We start from the raw sequence: 17,253 nt of genomic DNA, 5'->3' as shown, positions 1-17,253 counted from the left end.
TTTGTGTAGGATGCTCAGAGTTATGGTGCGTCAGTGCAGAAGGACACTGAAGGAAGCTCCGGCCTGGGGAATACCTGTGTCTGGTTCAGTAATTTCATCACTTGTTCTGGAATGTTCCTAGCTGTCTCATGGGGGGGTCCTGAAAGTCTCCAAAAGAGGACACCCTTTTATTTCACTTGAAGTAGGAGAAGGTGGGTGCTGGGTGACATGGCGTGTCCATGCTTTGTGGATGTTCACTGAGAGGTTGGAGTGATCCAGGAGGCTGCCTGGAGGCTGTGGGGCTGGCCCTAGGCTCTGACAGGTAAGGAGGAGAGAAGGCAGGGCAGCCTGGGGCAGGACCAGGGACAAGAGCAGAGAGAGAGAATCTTCAGGGGACGTGAGCTGGTTCTGGGCCCCCCAAAAGAGGCCAAGTGTTCGGGGCCCAAGGAGCCTGGGTGGCACAAATGGTTTGTAATCAGCTGCTAACTCAGAGGTTGGCAATTCGAACCCATCTAGTGGTGCCGAGGAGGAAAGGCCTGGCGATCTGCTTCCGTAAAGATCACAGCCAAGAAAACCCTCTGGGCAGCTCTACTCTGTAACACATGGGGGCACCATGGCTCAGGGGCAGACTCAATGCCAGCTAACAACAACAATTTGAGGCCCAGCACGTCCAGCCAACCTGCTCTCGAACCATTGCCCCTTGTCATTCTCCTGGTAGATGTGTGGGGGTGTAAAGTGTTGCTCCCCCACCTCACAGGTGAGGCACGGGCCCAGGTCAGACCTGGTGATGGGAAGTTCAATTAACTACGAGGCGTGATGTCCCCTCTGTGGTTATCAAATGCCTACAGGGCTGGAGGGGAGACCCACAAAACTTCCCAGAAAGATCCCAGACTGGCTCAGAATTGGCTCCGTCCCTGCCCCCTGCCAGCTGTTACCTTGAGCAGGTCACCGGGCCTCTCGTCCCATCCTGGGAGCCAGGATTCCCGGCCACTCACTCCCCCCTCGCCTCTGCTGACGGGGAGCTAGCTGGGAAGGGCTTGGCCAGGCCACCCGCCGACTCCCTGGATTTATGGCTTTGCTGTCTCCCCATCTATTCTGGGACCGCCGTGTTCTCACTTCTCAGTTCCGTGAGCACCTTGGCCATCAGGCCCGGGGATCCTGGATGAGAGTCCCAGGCGAGATTCCAGGAGGAAGCCCCCGGGAGGCAGTTTCCCCACGGCCCTGCCTATTTTATAACCTGAACAGATGGGGTGCTGTGATCCCCGCTCCGTGCACCATCCGTATTTAAGGGCAGGTTTGACAGACACCCATCTCCCAAAGACCTGAAGTCACACTACAGTGGGGCTACTCGGCCTGCTTTGTGCCTTGGACTGTGTCTCAGACCATAAGACACCACCATCCATCTGTCAAGGAGCCCTGATGGCACAACAGCTAAGCGCTCAGCTGCTGACTGAAAGGTCAGCGATTCACGCTGAGCCAGCAGCTCTGCAGGAGAAAAGACCTGGCGATCTGCTTCCGTAAAAATGACAGCCTAGGGAACCCTGTGGGGCAGTTCTGCTCTGTCCTTTAGGGTCACTATGAGTCACAGTTGACGGCACACCACCACCACCACATCAACCGTCTGTCAGTTTGTCGTACTCTGGTGGCTAGTGTGTTGCTGTGATGCCGGAAGCTGTGCCACTGGTATTTCAGGTACCAGCAGGATCACCCAAGGTGGGCAACCATGGATGCCTCATAGAAGCAAGGATGGCAAGACGCTGGCTCATGTTCTTTGGATGCATCATCAGGAAAGCGCGATCGCTGCAGAAGGACATCATGTCTGGTCAAGTAGAGGGTCAGTGAAAACGAGGGGAGCCCTCCGTGAGATGGACTGACGAAGTAGCCACCACAACGGACTCACACATACCAACGATCAGGAAGGTGGCGCAGGACAGGCCAGTGTTTCATTCTTCTGCACACAAGGTTGCCGTGAGTCGCAGCTGCTGACTTGAAGACAACTAACAACAATGACAAAATAAAATACACGGGTTACCAAGGAGGCCAGTTACACTGGACCACCTGGGGAGGCAGCCCTGCGGGCTTCGTCTGTGGAGAGACCCTCGGAAGCTGTCCTCAGTGCCCATGGGGACAGCTGGCAGGGAGCTGGGGCCAAGGCAGGCGGATTCAGGAGGGACAGCAGCTCCGGGCTGGGAGCGTCAAGGAGGCTGTGCTGGCAGCCTTTTGAGTTCGCTGCCACCTGCCACCTGTGGCACAGAGGAGCTAAGTGACTTGCCCAAAGCCACGGCCACCAGCCGTTGCCCCCGAGCACCAGGCATTGTTGGGCGGTGAGGTGTCATTTAAAACCTCCTCGTGGGTGCTGCTCCCTCCAGCTGCAACATCTCCTGGGGCAGCTTCAGGCTTTCTTTCCTGCAAACTCGGACCCTCCTTTGTCCCCGATGCCCTGCCCCCCTGCCCCCTGCACTCTCCCGGGCAGTGGGTCCAGCTGGTCTTGGCCTCGCCCGTGTGCATTAGCTGTGATTGGAGCCCGGGGCACTCTGGGCCCTGGAAGGCTGCAGTCACCCAGCCTCGCGCAGCGTCCGAGTCCAAGCAAGTTGGAGGCTCTCCACCCTTAGAGGGAGACACCCTGATGCAGGGAGGGGAGCATGGTCCCAGCAGGGCCCTGGAGGGGTGGAGGCTGGAATCAGGATTTGTAGACCAGTGATGATGCGGGGATTCCTGCCTGACCCGGGGCTGCCGGCCACTCCCTGGCTGGGGGAACACGGAGGGTCAGGTCTTGCTTGGGCTGTAGTGGGTGTGAGTTGGGGAGGAGGTGCGGGCTGGCGACCAGGACCCGCAGACCGTCGTTCGGGGGACGTGGCGGTGGCCGGGGGGCCCTGGCGGGAGCAGGGACTGAGCAGCCCCGCCTAGGGCTGTCGGCCCTCCAGAGCAGAGGGTCTCAGTTTGGCTCCTTCTCCCACTGTGGGGATGAGGGTGGCATGGCCTGAAGGCAGCGCAGGGGACCCAGGAGGGGGCCCAGGGAGTGGAGGCATCCCGGGCATGCCAGCCGCCTGCGCAGTGGGCCATGCCCCCAGCCCTGAGCCCGCCCTGCCCGCCAGAGCCTCCCAGTGGGCAGGACCCAGGCTTGGGGAGAATTCAGATCCCTGGGCACTGAGAGAGCCCCAGACACGGGGCAGTGGACGGTGATTATCACCTTTCTTAGCGGGCCTTTTCCAAGCTCATGCCACCACGAAGGAGGTGGGGGAACCATTGTCCCCGTGTCCCCAGTGCCAGGTTATTCTCCTGACCTCTCAGCCCCCAGCTGCCCTGCCCAGAGGCCTCCCTCCCTGGGCTCCAATTTTATTTTTTAATTTTATTGTGATAAAATCTGTATAATGTCAAACTTGCCATCTTAACCCTTTTCAAGGGCACAGTTCAGGGGCATTAATGTCATTCACCGTGTTGTGCAACCATCTCCACTGTCTATTTCCAAACGTTTTTCATCACCCCAAACAGAAGCTCTGTAGCCATTAAGCAGTAACTCCCCGTTGCCCTCCCCCCAGCCCCTGGTAACCACGCATCTGCTTTCTGTCCTGTGCGTTTGCTTGAGTATTTCACGTAAGTGGGGTCACACGGTATTTGTTCTTTTGCGACTGACTTATTTTGCTCAGCATGATGTTTTCAAGGTTCATCCATGTGGCAGTGTGTATCAGACTTCATTGCTCTTTATGGCTGAGTAGTATTCCGTTGTGTATATATATATACTACATTTTGATTATCTGTTCATCTCTTGATGGACACTTGCGTTATTTCCACCTTTGGGCTATTGTGAATACTGCTGCTATGAACATTTGTGTACAAGTATCCGTTTGAGTCCCTGCTTTCAAGTCTTCCGGGTATATACTTAGGAGCGGAATTGCTGGTCGTATGATAATTCTAGGAGTCCTTGGATGGTGCAAATAGCTCAGAGGTGCCTTGGAAGAAGGACCTAGTGATCTACTTCTGAAAAATCAGCTTTTGAAAACCCTGTGGAGCACAGTTCTACTCTGATCAACATGGGGTCGCCACAAGTCAGAGTCGACGGCAACAGGTTTTTTGGTTCTTGGTAGTTCCGTGTTTCACATTTTGAGGACCCCCAGGTTTTGTGTTTTTGTGCATCCTTTCAGAGATGGTCTCTGCCTATGCGTGTGTGCTTGCGTCTGTGTGCATCTGTGTGTCTGTTGTCTGTCTCTTTGTGTGCGTTTGTGTGTGCGCATCTATACGTCTGTGTGTGTCCATCTGTGTGTCTGTCTGCCCGTCTGTGTCTGTCTGTGTCTGTGTGTGCCTGTCTGTGTCTGTCCGTCTGCATCTGCTGTGTGTGTGTTCCTCTGTGTCTGTCCACCCATGTGTGTCTGTCCATCCGTCTGTGTGTCCCTCTGGCTGTCCCGAGCCTCCCTGACAGCCCGCCTTGCCCACAGGTCTCCGTGCTGGCCCTCTTCGCCCTGGCCTTCCTCACCTGTGTCGTTTTCCTGGTTGTCTACAAGGTGTACAAGTATGACCGCGCGTGCCCTGACGGCTTCGTCCTCAAGGTAAAGCTCCGTGCTGCTCTCGGCCCTGGGGCCCCGCCGCAGCTGCGGGGAGCGGGGGTCACTAGGGCAGGAGGGCCTCCATGTGGACCCTGTGGGAGGCCTGCCTTGGGAACTGGGCAGCTGGGGGCCAGGGCAGGTCAGCAGAGGGCTCACCTGTCCAGAGGAAACTCCTGGAGGGCTTCCTGGTGAGGCAGGCCCAGCCAGGGGGCAACACTTCCCTCCACCCTCACCCCACTGGCAAAGGTGCTTGTTCCAGGGAGGGGCAGCAGGCTTGTGTCAGAGCTGGGGGAGGGGGGTGCATTAGTCCTCACGGCACGGGGGTGGGGGAGGAAGCTGAGGCTGTTGGAGTGGGGGCTGGCCCAAGGCGACCCAGCTGGCCGGCATGTCCACATCTGCCAGCTGCTTGGACGACCCGGTGTTGGCCGGCTCTTACATGCGTGGAAATGCCTGCTTAGTGTACAGAATGCCTCGTTCCCAAGCCTGCCAGTGGCACAGAGGCACACACAGGAGAGCAGAATTAAACAAAGGAAATAAGAGGCGGGGGGAGTGAGGGTGAGGAGGACGATGATGCCTGGCTGTGGGCGCCTTCCTGTGCCTTCGCTAGCCCAGCTCTAGATCCACTCTGAACCTTCTAGAGCCAGGAGGAGAGGGAGACCGTCGCTTACAGGATTCGGCGTGGCTGAAATGAAAATACAGGAGAAGCGGCGATCTTTCTGGCCCTCGGCACGTGCAGGAACGACCTGTTTGCGAACGATCACTGGCTGATTGTGGCTGTGGTTTTGGCGTTTGCTGCATGAGGACAGAGGCTCACGGAGCCACGGCCGGAATTCATACGTCTGTCCCCATCCCTTCTTCTCCTTCCACATCCTGTTGTACTTGGGACTTCTGGTCCTTTAGCCCCCCCTTCACTTGGCAAGTCTTTATTTTGTGCCTGCCTTGCGCCAGCTGCTATTGCTGCAGGGCCAGGACAGCCAAGAGCCGCTCAGGTAAAGACCCCTGCTGCCTGGAGCGTGCTCGCGGACGGTCTCCAACAAGTAGTAAGTAAAAGTCCTGGGTGGCACAAACGATTTGCGCTCAACTGCTAACGTAAAATTGGCAAATTGAACCCGCCCAGCTGTGTCATGGAAGAAAGGCCTGGCGATCTGTTTCTGTAAAGATTACAGCCAAGAAAACCCTATGGAGTTCTACTCTGACATACGTGGTGGGGTCGCCACGAGTTGGATGCGATTTGATGGCAGTGAGTTTTGTTTTTTTTTTAATACTGCAGTGGTGGTGTTAGGGGCCGTTGATTCTGACTCATAATGACCCCCAGTGTGACAGAGTAGAATTGCCCCATAGGGTTTTCTAGGCTGTGATCTTTATGGAAGCAGATCCCCAGGTCTTTTCTCCTGCAGAGCTGCTGGGTAGGTTCAAACTGTCAACCTCTCAGTTGGCAGTTGAGCACTTAACTGTTGCGCCACCAGGGCTCCTTCTGTGCCGTGTTAGCAGGTTGGAGGCACTGGAAAAAGCAAACAGAGCAGGGTCAGGGGAGCAGGGCGTGCGGGGCCAGGGTGTGATTTCGGGAAGGCTGGCCCACCCTGGAGCAAAGGCTGGTAGGAAGCCAGCTGAGAAAGGACCTGCAGGCAGGGGGAGGCCCCACCTTCCCCTCGGTTCTACCCCTCTGTCTGGGTCTGAGCATCGTGCTGGGCAGGAAGCTTTCTGGTCTGTTTGGGGGCTGGCGCCGAGTGCACCAATGACCACGATCCAAGGCCGAGTGTAGGGGAGGCAGGCTTGAAGGAGGCTCCAGGGAGGGGAGGGCTGGCCTTGACTGAGCACGTGAGCAGGACAAGAAAGGGGCAAGGCGAACACAGGCAGGATGGGGCGTGAGCGCCCCAGGAAGAAGGCACACAGGACCATGAAGGCTGCGCCCAGCCAGCCCCAATGCCCCTGGCTGCGGATACTGGGAAGCAAGAGGAGATGGCCAAGTTTATGGCCAGACAGGGCAGCACATGGAAAAATCCAAACCAAACCGGTTGGTGTGGAGTTGAGTCTGACTCATGGTGACCCCATGTGTGCAGAACAGAACTGCTCCGTAGGGTTTGCAAGGCTGTGACCTTTCTCGAAGCAAGTCACCAGGCCTTTCTTCCCAGGTGCCTCTGGGTGGGTTTGAACCACCAACCTTTCAGTTAGCAGTTGAGCAGTTGACTGTTTGCACCACGGGGGTCCGGGCAAAGGCATCGATCCCTGACAGCCTCTGGGAGCCCCCGGAGGAGAGGGAAGTGATGGGATGGTCACTTGGTCTCCTGGGGAGGCTGGAGGCAGTGAGACCGCTGGCCTCGCAGGCTGTGCATGAGGTGCCTTGGCCAGGAATAGGACCCAGGTCTCCTGCATGGGAGGCAAGAGCTCTACCACAGAACCAGGTGTACACACACAAACGCTACTCCTCATTTACCCACTGTCTCCTTATCCGACATTTCACATTTATGACAATAGTAAAAAACCTACTATCTGACCATTTGGCACATTAATGACGTACATCTAGTAGAAAGAATGCTGAGGTGCGAGGCGAGAGTAACGCTGGCTGTGATGGTTAAAGTTGTGTGTCATCTTGGCTGGGCCATGATTCTCAGTGGTTTGGCAGTTATGTAATGATGTAATTTGGCAGTTATGTAATGATGTAGTCACTTTCCATTTTGTGATCTGACATGGTCATTCTCCATTTTTGCATAATGCTGATTTTCACATAACGACCTGGCCTTTGGAATCTACGGTGTCTGTAAGTGAGGAGTGGGTGTATGTAGACAGGAGGGAGGAAGGAGACATGGTGCGCACACTCATACCTCTTCTTCCTCAAGCTTTAGCCAGGGGCAGCCGGACACAGGGCAGCAGCTCCCGGGCCCCAGCTGCATGCTCCAGGAGGGACACCCCCAGCAGGTACTAGTGGGAAATGCCAAAGTCCCAAGAGACAAAGCTGGAGCCAGTCCATCAGGGGTTCTTTAATTAGTGTGCATGTACATAGTGTTGTTGTTAGCTGCCATCCAGTCGATTCTGAATCATGGCGAGCCCTTGTGTTACAGAGTTGAACTGAGCTCCATAGAGTTTTCCTGGCTGTAATCTTCAAGGAAGCAGATCACCAGGCCTTTCTTCTGAGGCACTACTGGGTGGGTTCAAACTGCCAACCTTTTGGCTGGTAGCCAAGTGCTTAACCATTGTCCTACCAGGGCCCCTCCATCAGGGGTTTCTGAAGTTCCCAGGGCTGGCTGTGCACCAGGACCTCTGCCGAGCTTTTTAAGCACACAGCCACCTGGGGCCCCTCAGGTGCTGCTGTAGTCTGAGTGCAGCTGGCTGAGACCCAAGGCCTCAGTGGCCCAACTCCACGGGGACAGGTGATGTAACAGAGCCTGGGGCTGCAGGAGGACATGGGAGACGGAGGCAGGCTGAGCCTGGGAGGCAGAGAACGAATCAGGAGAGCATCCAGGGCCAGGGCTGCTGGCCTCAGCTCCTCAGGCAGTCACTGTAGGCTGGGGCCCGTCCTCTGGGCATCCTGGGGCCCACCCAGGGCCCATCTCCGGCTCCATGACATGGGCATCCCAGGGCCCACCCAGGGCCTGGCTCCGGCTCCATGACATCAGCCCCTCTGAGTCACCAGCTCCGAGCAGGCTCTTCCGCCTCCCAGATCCAATCACTCTTCGAGTCTGGAGTCTCGCCAGCTCCCCACTTGGTCCCCAGTGCCCTACTGGTCCAGAGCTGGTCTCTTACCTGGCGCCCTGCAGGTTCTCTCCATGACCCCCACAATTGGATGCAGACTGGACCATTGTGATCCACAGGGTTCTCACTGGCTGATTTTCAGAAGTAGACTGCCAGGCCTTTCTTCCTATTTGTCTTAGTCTGGCAGCTCCACTGAAACCTGTTCAACATCATAACACGCAAGCCTCCACTGATGGATGGGTGGTGGCTGTGCATGAGGTGCACTGGCCAGGAGCCGAATGTGGGTTATAAAAGTTTTAAACCTACTGGGGAAACTACCCCACATCCCACAAGGCGTTTATGTTTGGCTATTCCCCTGCAGTCGCTGTAGGCTGGAGCCCCTCCTCTGGGCATCCTGGGGCCCACTCGGCCTGTCGCACATTCACACAGCTCCTCAGCAGGTCTGATCATGACCTTCACTGGTCGGGTGAGGACGAGAGGCACAGGGAGACTCATCCACGTACCCACGCTCACCATCGGGCCGCTGGCATGGCCACGCCCCACCCACGGTGACACACAGCTCCGTCTCTGTCAGCCCCTCAGGGAGAGGGCGCCCCCCACAGCACTCCATGGAGGCCCCGCTACCATCTTCACTGCACGTCCTCTGGGACTCGGTCCCGCTGTTCTGCTGGGACGTCTTCCTTAACTCCTGGACTCTCGCCCCCCATCGGCCCCCCATGGTGCCTCCCCAGCCACGTTGGGTAGTGTGGCTGCCGTTCTCCCTGGAGGGCGGGGCTGTTTTAGAGCCTTCTCGACACCCAGCTCTGGCTCAGAGGGAGGCACTGCGTGCCAGGGGTGGGCTGTACCCACACGCACTGCAGGGCCCGGGTGGGGTGTCGGGGTGGGAAGGGGTGAAGCGGGAGGAAGGTGGGGGCTGGGGAGAGGGCAGTGTAGATGGGGAGGAGGGCAGCCCCTTCGCTTGCTGGTTTCTTCTTGTGTCACCTTCACGTGACAGGTGAGGACACCAGGCACAGGCCCGGCTCACTGCAGCGCCCCCCCGCCCCCGGCCCAGGCAGTGCTTCCAGCGAGAGCCCTGTGGGTCGTAACAGTGGATCTGTATCCGATCATGGCGGTCATGGGAGAACCTGCAGAGCGTCCAGTGCCCAGGGTGGCTGGGGTCGAGCACTCGTAATCCAAGGGCTGCCCGTGGCACCGTGCCGTCAGCCCTGTGACCTTGGGCACGTCCCGGCTCCTTAGCTGGGCCACTGCTCACTGAACTCGAGTCCTCCGGGAGGCGTGGATCCTTAGCCCCATTGTATAGATGAGGGAGCGGAGGCTCAGTGGGAGAAGGGACTCTCCAGTGAGCTCAGCTGGGAACCGGGTAGAGCTGGACCTGCTTCCTCTTCCAGCACCAGCTGCTCTTCAACCCTCGGAAGCGCTGGACCAGGGCGGGGCTGGGTGAGAAACACACTCACTGTTGGTTGTTTCTCTTCAGAAGACAGCTCTGTGCTCACAGGGACGAGCAGGGATTGCAGGTCTTGTATTTCAAGGTTTGGCGAGCAGCTGAGGAGAATGTTTTTCCACAGAAAAGTGTGCATTTCTTACTTCCCTTTACACCTTCATTAAACCAGTGGCCACTGAGTCGCTCTCTGGGGAGAGCCAGGAGCCCCTGCAACCCCAGTGGGGAAGACACCCAGGCCACGTGGCTGAGGCCCAGGACCCGGCTGAGGCACGGGGGTAGAGGGTACAGGTTTGCCGCCGGGATCAGCTTCTCATGTATGAACCTCTGCAAGATCCACCCCTCCCCCCAAAAACAACCCGTTGCCATTGAGTCAATTCCAACTCAGCAACCCTGGAAGACAGAGTAGAACTGCTCCATAGAATTTCCAAGGCTGTAAATCTTTACAGAAGCAGATCACCAGGTCATTTCTCCCTCAGAGCAGCTGGTGGGTTTGAACTACCAACCTTTCAGTTAGCAGCTGAGCACTTAACCATTGTGCCACCAGGCCTCCTGTATGACCCCGGGGCCCTCTAAGCCATCCCCCACCCCAAGCCCCCCTTTCACCTGCTCACCATCTTACTCATGGCTGTCGAGTCGATTCTGACTCTTGGTGACCCCCTGCATTACAGTTACACTGTGCTCTGTAGGGTTTTTTTTTGGCTATAACCTTTCTAGAAGCAGATCACCAGGCCTTTCTTCCACAGATTGGCTGGGTGAGTTCAGAACACCAACCTTTCGGTTAGTAGACGAGCGCAAACTGTTTGCACCACCCAGTACACAGGGACCCGTCATCCTCTTAGACCCCAGTAATGACGGATGGTAGCTGTGTGTGCAGGCCTGGGCCAGGCACGAGGCCAGCCCCTGGTCCCCAGCAACCACACAGAGTGGGTACCATCCTCCATCTGCAAAGGAAGACGCAGGCCCAGAGAGCTCAGACCTGCCGCTTCCCATTTGACCCGCCTGAACGTGGCTTTTCTGAGCAAGGCCACAGGGCAGGGTGAGGGGCCGGCAGGCTGATGGCAGTAGCGCCGCTGCTAGCTGGGCTGTGCTGGTGTTAGCCGGGCTGGCAGTGGCTGGCTTCTGAACCCACTGGGCAGCCCATCTATGGGGGACCCTCCTGTTAACCTCATGCTGACATCCCTGTTCACAGCGGTCCTACCAGGAACCAGGAGGTGCCAGGGCAGGTTTCCCCAGGCAGGAACTCTCCAGAAAAAGGAGGAAGTGGGCCGCATTAGAGAAAGAACAAGGCACCCTGGTCACACCGGCCACACCTCGAGACCACCCAGCTGGAGCTTTGCTAGGACTGGGACACCACCCTTCTCTCCCTCTCGGACGCGCTCGGGTGTCGCAGCCCTGGGCTCCTTTCTGTCCTGGGTTCCTGGTGGGACGGCTGCGTCCAGGCAATGCCAGGTGGATCAGCACACTCCAGGGCTCAGAGGATGACGAGACAGCCTGGCATCTGGCTGGCCTTGTGGGGTAACAAGAGTGTCACGCAGGCCGTGGCGTTAGAGCTGGGGCCCAGTTGCAGCGCTGATTCGTACCAGCAGGATCCTGAGCCGCCCTGAATTCAGCTCCCTCCTGAGTAAGATGAGCACAGTGTCCCCACCTCTGAGGGTCTCATGGGGGAGACGAGGATGAGGAGTGCACCCTGCAGTGCATGATGTGATAAGGACAAGCGGGCAGATTTGAGTGCTGGCGGAACACAGACTATTCTGACTAAAGGAAGGTTCTACCCACCTCCCCCTGGGGCAGGTGAGCCCATGAAAGGCCCCCGTGTCTCACTGAGCTGAGTGGGAGGTCACGTATCAGCACCTTTCGACGTGGAGGGGGTGGGGGTGGGGCCCCGACCAAGGCCAGGCTGGCGTTCCATCACTCACCCACGTGGCCTGGGCGAGTGACTTCTCTGGGCCTCACTTCTGCCATCTGTAAATAATGGGGCTAATGAGACAATGTGTTGTGAAAAACACTGCATACTGTCAGGTCCGAAGACGTGTGTGGGAGGCAGAGCCCAGCTCTGTCTCTGCTGCCAGGGAAATGAGAGACAGCCTAGAACCTACAGGGAAGCCCAAGGAGCAGCCCACTCAAACAGGATGCTGAGTCAGCTGCCTTCAGCTTTCAGAGACAGACAAATGTGAGCTGAGGAAAGGACTTGGTTCCCAGAAGCGATTCCCCTGGTGCCTCTGTGGCCGGGATGGATGTAACTGGCCGCCAGCCACACCCCACCCGCTGCTGTTGTCCACCATCCTAGTGATGGCCTGAGGCGGCCAGTCATCGAACCATGTATACGCTGGGTGGGGACATGAGTCACTTTTACAGCTGCGGGATGAAGCTAACAGGGTGTCCTTGTGAAGCACCAGGAGCTGGCCTCTGGTGGACTCCGCCCCTTCCCAGGCAAGCGGCCTTGGCAGACACTTGAGGTGATGCTACACATCAGAGCCATCTGGGGGGACGGTTAAGAATAGATTTACTACAGCAGATGCACGAGTCGGAATCTCGGGGGCAGGGTCCGAGAACCTGGATTTCACCACCTCCCCAGGTAGTGTTATGTGAAGCTGAATCCGTGCCACCGCCCCCACCGTGACCCTCTCCACTGTTGGATGGGAAGGTGATCGTGGCTTTGCAGAGCCGGAAGGTTTCTCTCTCATGTTCAAGTCCAAGCTGGAAGGCAGTGCAGGGCCCCCCAGGTTCCCCTGGACCCTGGCTCCCTGCCTGTGGCCCTGCCAGCCCAGGGTGTGTCACCCTCCTGTGGCCGAGCTGGCTTAGACCACTTTGGGACGCAGGGAAACAGAAACTGGGCGCAGAGGGGCAGGCAGCATCCTCTTGGGCCTGGTCGGAACATGCTTATCACACTTGTCCCCATGCTGGGCATTCCCTTTCCCTGGCCATGTGGGAGGTGGGAAGGGGTCTCTTGCTGGCGGGCCACGTGCCCTGCTCTGGGAGGAAGTGGAGAGCAGAAGGCCAGCCACAGCCTGCCACACCTTCCTGGTGGGGTCGTGTGAGGGATGACCCCCTCTGTGAGCAGACCACTCGTGACGGTCAGCAGCAGTACTGAAGACCCACAGATTAGGTCAGCCTGGAAGCGAGGAGCTGGCCTCGCTGGCAGGACAGGAACCTGTTTGGGGCCCTTGACCCCTGACGAGCTGATGAAAACTGTGTACTGGTCTTCCTCCAAAATGCCCACACAACAGAAGTCCACAGAGAACCACATCTGAGCCATTGGAGCCCCCCACCCTGGGACTTCTCAGGGCTTCCCGGCCTGTAGGGCCAGCACCGCTTCCCAAGGGGACAGTGTCCTGGTGCGGGGCCCACACACGCTCCCACACACACCCCTAACCCTGGTCAGTGGCCGCCTGTGCTCTTGGTCAATAGGTCAAACCCATGACCCTTTACATGACCATTAAGGCTGTTTCACTTGACCTCTGCCTTTTCCAGCATTTTTTTTTTTTATTGTTGTAAATGTATGTAGAACACATTTACCAAGTCAGCATTTTCAGGCGTACAATTTAGTGATACTGTTTACGTTAATCACGTGTGGAACCATCACCCACACTTGTTGCCAAATTCCCCATCACCGCAGACAAGCTCCGTCCTTCGCAGGGACCCCCCGTTCCTCCTGCCCCTGGGAACCTCTGATCAGCTGTGGTTTCACCTGAGATCACACAGTGTGTTCACCCTTTGCGACTGGCTCGTTCCAGCAGCGTGTCTTCAGGATTCCTTCACGTGGTGGCGTGTGTCAGGACTTCATTTCTCTTTACGGTTTTCTAGTGTTTTCCTCGTGCACCTCCTGGCCTTCCCTCGCTCCCTCGTACTGGCCAGTCTTCCTGCCCCGAGGCTGCTCCCTCTGCCCCAAGGGCTTCTATGCCCCTCGCCTGGTTAAGGGCGACTCACTCACCGTTCAGACCCCAGCCCCGGGCAAGCTTTTCTGCCATCCCTTCCTGCTGAGTGCCTGGTGGACACGTGAAAAGTTTCATTGATTTTTTTAGTAGACTAAACACAGATGAGGAGCCCTGGTGGCCCAATGGCTAAGTGCTCGCTGCTAACTGAAAGGCTGGTGGTTTGACCCACCAGCGGCTCCTCGGGAAAAAGACCTGGCGATCTGCTCTTGTAAAGATTACAGCCTAGAAAACCCTATGAGGCATCTGTCACATGGGGTCACCGTCAGTCAGAAATGACTCAGCGGTATACAACAACGAACAGAAATGACAACCAGTTCGAGGCCTTCGGTGGAGCAGGGAGCCTATTGTCCTGCTGTGCAGCTTGGGAGCCCCAGTGACAGGGGTCTGCTCACCCTGACTGAGGAAATGCAGACTTCCGCTGAGGCAGGCACCAGGTCTGCTTCTGCTCATTCTGTTTCTTCCCCAAGCCCAGGGACGGTGCTCGATAGCATCTGCCAGGAGTTTGATGGAGACCCCGCGCTGACGCGTGCTTTTCTGTGGCCTCATGTCTTCCAGAACACCCAGTGCATTCCAGAAGGTTTGGAGAGCTACTACACGGAGCAGGACTCCAACGCCCGGGAGAAGTTCTATACGGTCATCAACCACTACAACCTGGCCAAGCAGAGCATCACCCGCTCCGTATCGCCGTGGATGTCCGTCCTGTCGGAGGAGAAGCTGTCCGAGCAGGAGACCGAGGCCGCCGAGAAATCGGCTTAGCGAGGTGCGCCAGTGCCTGCCAACAAGGTGTCGCTTGGAGGTAACAAAGGGACTTTGAGGGACATTTCATTCAATATAATTACCGATACTTTAGAGGTTACTCATTTCTGGTGCGATTGCTTCTGTTTGCTAATGCTGCTTTGCAAATACAGCGTGCTGCAGGCCACTTGTGGGCGTCCAACCAGGAGCATCTCAGCATTGCTTCAAGAGCTCTGGCCCCACCTTTCATGTTAAGAAATCTTAATTTAGCTCCTTTACTGGGATTTATTGGATGCCGTCAAAAAATAAATTTACACTGGATATAGCAGGGATTTGGACTAGAGAAAAATAATGTATTTTGTGGAATTCATTTTTTTCCTAAACCACCTTGCTGTTTGCAAACCTTGCTCTATAGCCACACCTAGAGCCATCTCTTGCTTAGCTAAGAGCAAGCTTTCCATTTCTTTCCACTTCCCATCAGAGGGTGATGGTGCTGGTCGCCCAGACACACTGTAGTCAGGGGTACAGTTTGTGGAGGGCAGACCCCCCCTGCCCCACCCAAGTGGACCTGCGCATGAGCAAGTGCCCGTGAGAGGCCTGCTTGGGGTCACTCTGTCACTGTGGTCCACAGAAGGTCACTTAGTGCCCTGGCTGTGCCTCTGCTAAAAAGTGTGGACATCTACTTGCATAGGGGGTAGCTGTGTTTCACTTGGGGTGTCCACAGTGTCACAGCATGTGCGGTGAGGGGCTCTGGGGACAGGGGACCTGGGGTCCTTAGGCTGTAGAACCTGACTCCTTGTAGCTATCCGGCCCCACGACCTGCAGAGTAGGAATGAAACCCGCTGGCCCTTTTGCTCACTTCTGTGACGAATACATTTGCACCACCAGCCTCGTTAGCAAGTGAGTTTGTAAAAGTTAGCACAGCGGGGAAGCGGCGAGGTTGATGCTGGTTAAGCCAGGGCCCCTTTCTGTTGGACTTTGTGAAGCAGACACGATGACTGTGATGGGAGATGGGTGGGGGGCTGCGGAGGGGCTGGGGGGCATGCACATCCAGTTAGGGAATTTCAGTTCACAGTCTTTGTGAAGAATGATGTTTCGGTTTGAATCTTGACATTAAAGTATATGTTTACAAAATTGCCAGTTAGAGAAACTAAGTGTGTAAAATGATTAAATGGAAAAAAGATCTTCACAGACGTTTTCTTCCATGTTATTTGAATGTGTTGTGTCTGGTGGACATGGCAGAAGTTTCCCCGGTTTTCGGTAGATCAAAAACGAACGACGAGTAGCACAGGCTCTGTTGCAAACAAGCGTGGGGGTCGCGGTCAGCTCTGCTGCTGCCCCGAGATGTGCGTCCCGACATGAGCCATGTTTTACTGTCAAGGGTGTTTGCAACAGGCCCCACGCGCATACAGCTGTGCGCTATGAAGGTCTGGAAGGGCGTTAAGCGTGGGGAATGCATAAAGTGCAGTTAAGTATGTGCCAAAACTCTTCCTGCATGTAAATAAATAAACTCAAACCCGCGTCAGCACGTTACAAAGGCAGCCCCCGTGTGTGTGTTCTAGTAGTCATGTACTTTTACTGTCTGTAAATCCATTCACATGTAACTGTGGACATTGTCACTCTGTTCAAATCACACAAGGACATCTGTGGCTGCCCAGCAGACGTTGTCTGTACAGTTCACCCATTTCGCGAGGAAAAGCGTGAACCACCTCGCCAAGTGGGGCCCTCGAACACCAGGATGCTGTCTGCACAGATGTGGCTCCAGATGTTCCGAGCTTCCAACCGCCATTTACGTTTCCTAGAGGGCCGGTGTGGGTGGGGCACAAGAGCACACCTGGCCTTCCAAGGCCCGCCTCCTCTGCACAAACGCTGCCGGGACCCCACTGGGAGGAAAGGAGGCCCCCTCCCTGGCCTGTCAGAAGAGGGTTGGGGGTGGCAGCTCATGGGGGCGTCAGGCCCAGCGGCCCCTCCCTGAGTGCCCCAGAGCCTGTTCCTTCTTCCCTCACACGAGGCGGACGGCGACGGACGTCTGAACCTGGACGCGTTAACAGAACGTTGGGTTGCCGCAGTTGTACTAACCAGATTAACAAGGTGACTGTGGCATTTCTTCCCTCCGACATGCGTACCGTGCGTGTGCTGTGTGTATCCTCATGTATCCACTGACTCAGGCGAGAAGCCACAAGGAAACGGAGGGCATTAGCGTTTTATTACGACAAGGTCTTCACTGGGGTCCTCCTGAACTAGAGGGTGGGGAAGCCAGAGAGCTCCTATGAGGCAATCCAGGGGAGCGCAAGGCCTGCTGTGCACCCCTACTTGGGCAGCCCCCTTCTGTGGCAGGCTCGTGTTTGGGTGCAATTGGTAACAACTGCCCCCATTTAATCCGACGTGCTCTATGATTCCTACACAGACCACTTTCGATGGGCGGTGTTTCCTTTCCCAGCTCCTGACAGGGCAGGCGTACAACCACTGATTTGGGTGTCCCCCGTGTGTGAGGGTACGTGTCTGTTTCAGCCCGTCCCCCCACCCCCACTCTATGACAGGTCACAACCTTGCCCGGTGCTGGAGATTCCAGAGACAGCACACAGCTGTCAGAAACAGCCGTGCAGAGGTTCTGGCACTGCACACACCTGTTGGGAGGCGTCAGCCACTCCTGCCCCGCCTAGCTGTCGTACCAGTCGAGGAAGAGCAAGGAGAAGGAGCACATGACAAGGAAAAAGAGGATCCACACACGGAAGCCGGCGTTGTTCTTAATGGCCTGGAGGAGGGAGGGAACAGGAGGATAGGGTTCTATCACACGGGACCGTGGCGTCAGCGCCCTCCCATGCCTGTGTACTCCCGTGCACGCCCCCCGTCTCAGCTGTACCATGTGTTACTCCTGTGCACGCTCCGTCTCGGCTGTACTATGTGTTACTCCTGTGCACGCCCCCCGTCT

General features: G+C 56.7%; 2 protein-coding genes across 4 annotated transcripts in view; one reads left to right on the top strand and one right to left on the bottom strand.

Annotated features, from left to right (window-relative positions):
- Positions 1 to 15,290, top strand: part of NSG1 (neuronal vesicle trafficking associated 1) — a 34,334-nt gene extending 19,044 nt beyond the window's left edge. Inside the window, exons 3-4 of one of the 2 annotated variants that reach the window (XM_004383540.3) lie at positions 4,413 to 4,523; positions 14,142 to 15,290. In XM_004383540.3, coding sequence (XP_004383597.1) covers positions 4,413 to 4,523; positions 14,142 to 14,342 — 312 coding nt within the window. In that variant the 3' untranslated portion in view covers positions 14,343 to 15,290. The remainder of the gene's footprint in view (positions 1 to 4,412; positions 4,524 to 14,141) is intronic. The other variant, XM_023738013.1, reaches the window with a different exon arrangement.
- A 1,036-nt stretch (positions 15,291 to 16,326) lies between these two features.
- The window catches only part of STX18 (syntaxin 18), a 136,418-nt gene continuing 135,491 nt past the window's right edge, over positions 16,327 to 17,253 (bottom strand). Inside the window, exon 11 of one of the 2 annotated variants that reach the window (XM_023737993.1) lies at positions 16,327 to 17,076. In XM_023737993.1, coding sequence (XP_023593761.1) covers positions 16,981 to 17,076 — 96 coding nt within the window. In that variant the 3' untranslated portion in view covers positions 16,327 to 16,980. The remainder of the gene's footprint in view (positions 17,077 to 17,253) is intronic. The other variant, XM_004383539.3, reaches the window with a different exon arrangement.

This window comes from Trichechus manatus, unplaced genomic scaffold, assembly GCF_000243295.1.
Source record: "Trichechus manatus latirostris isolate Lorelei unplaced genomic scaffold, TriManLat1.0 scaffold00111, whole genome shotgun sequence".
Classification (NCBI taxonomy): Eukaryota; Metazoa; Chordata; class Mammalia; order Sirenia; family Trichechidae; genus Trichechus; species Trichechus manatus.
Note: the sequence above shows the minus strand (reverse complement) of the source record. Positions and strands in the feature narration are given on the sequence as shown.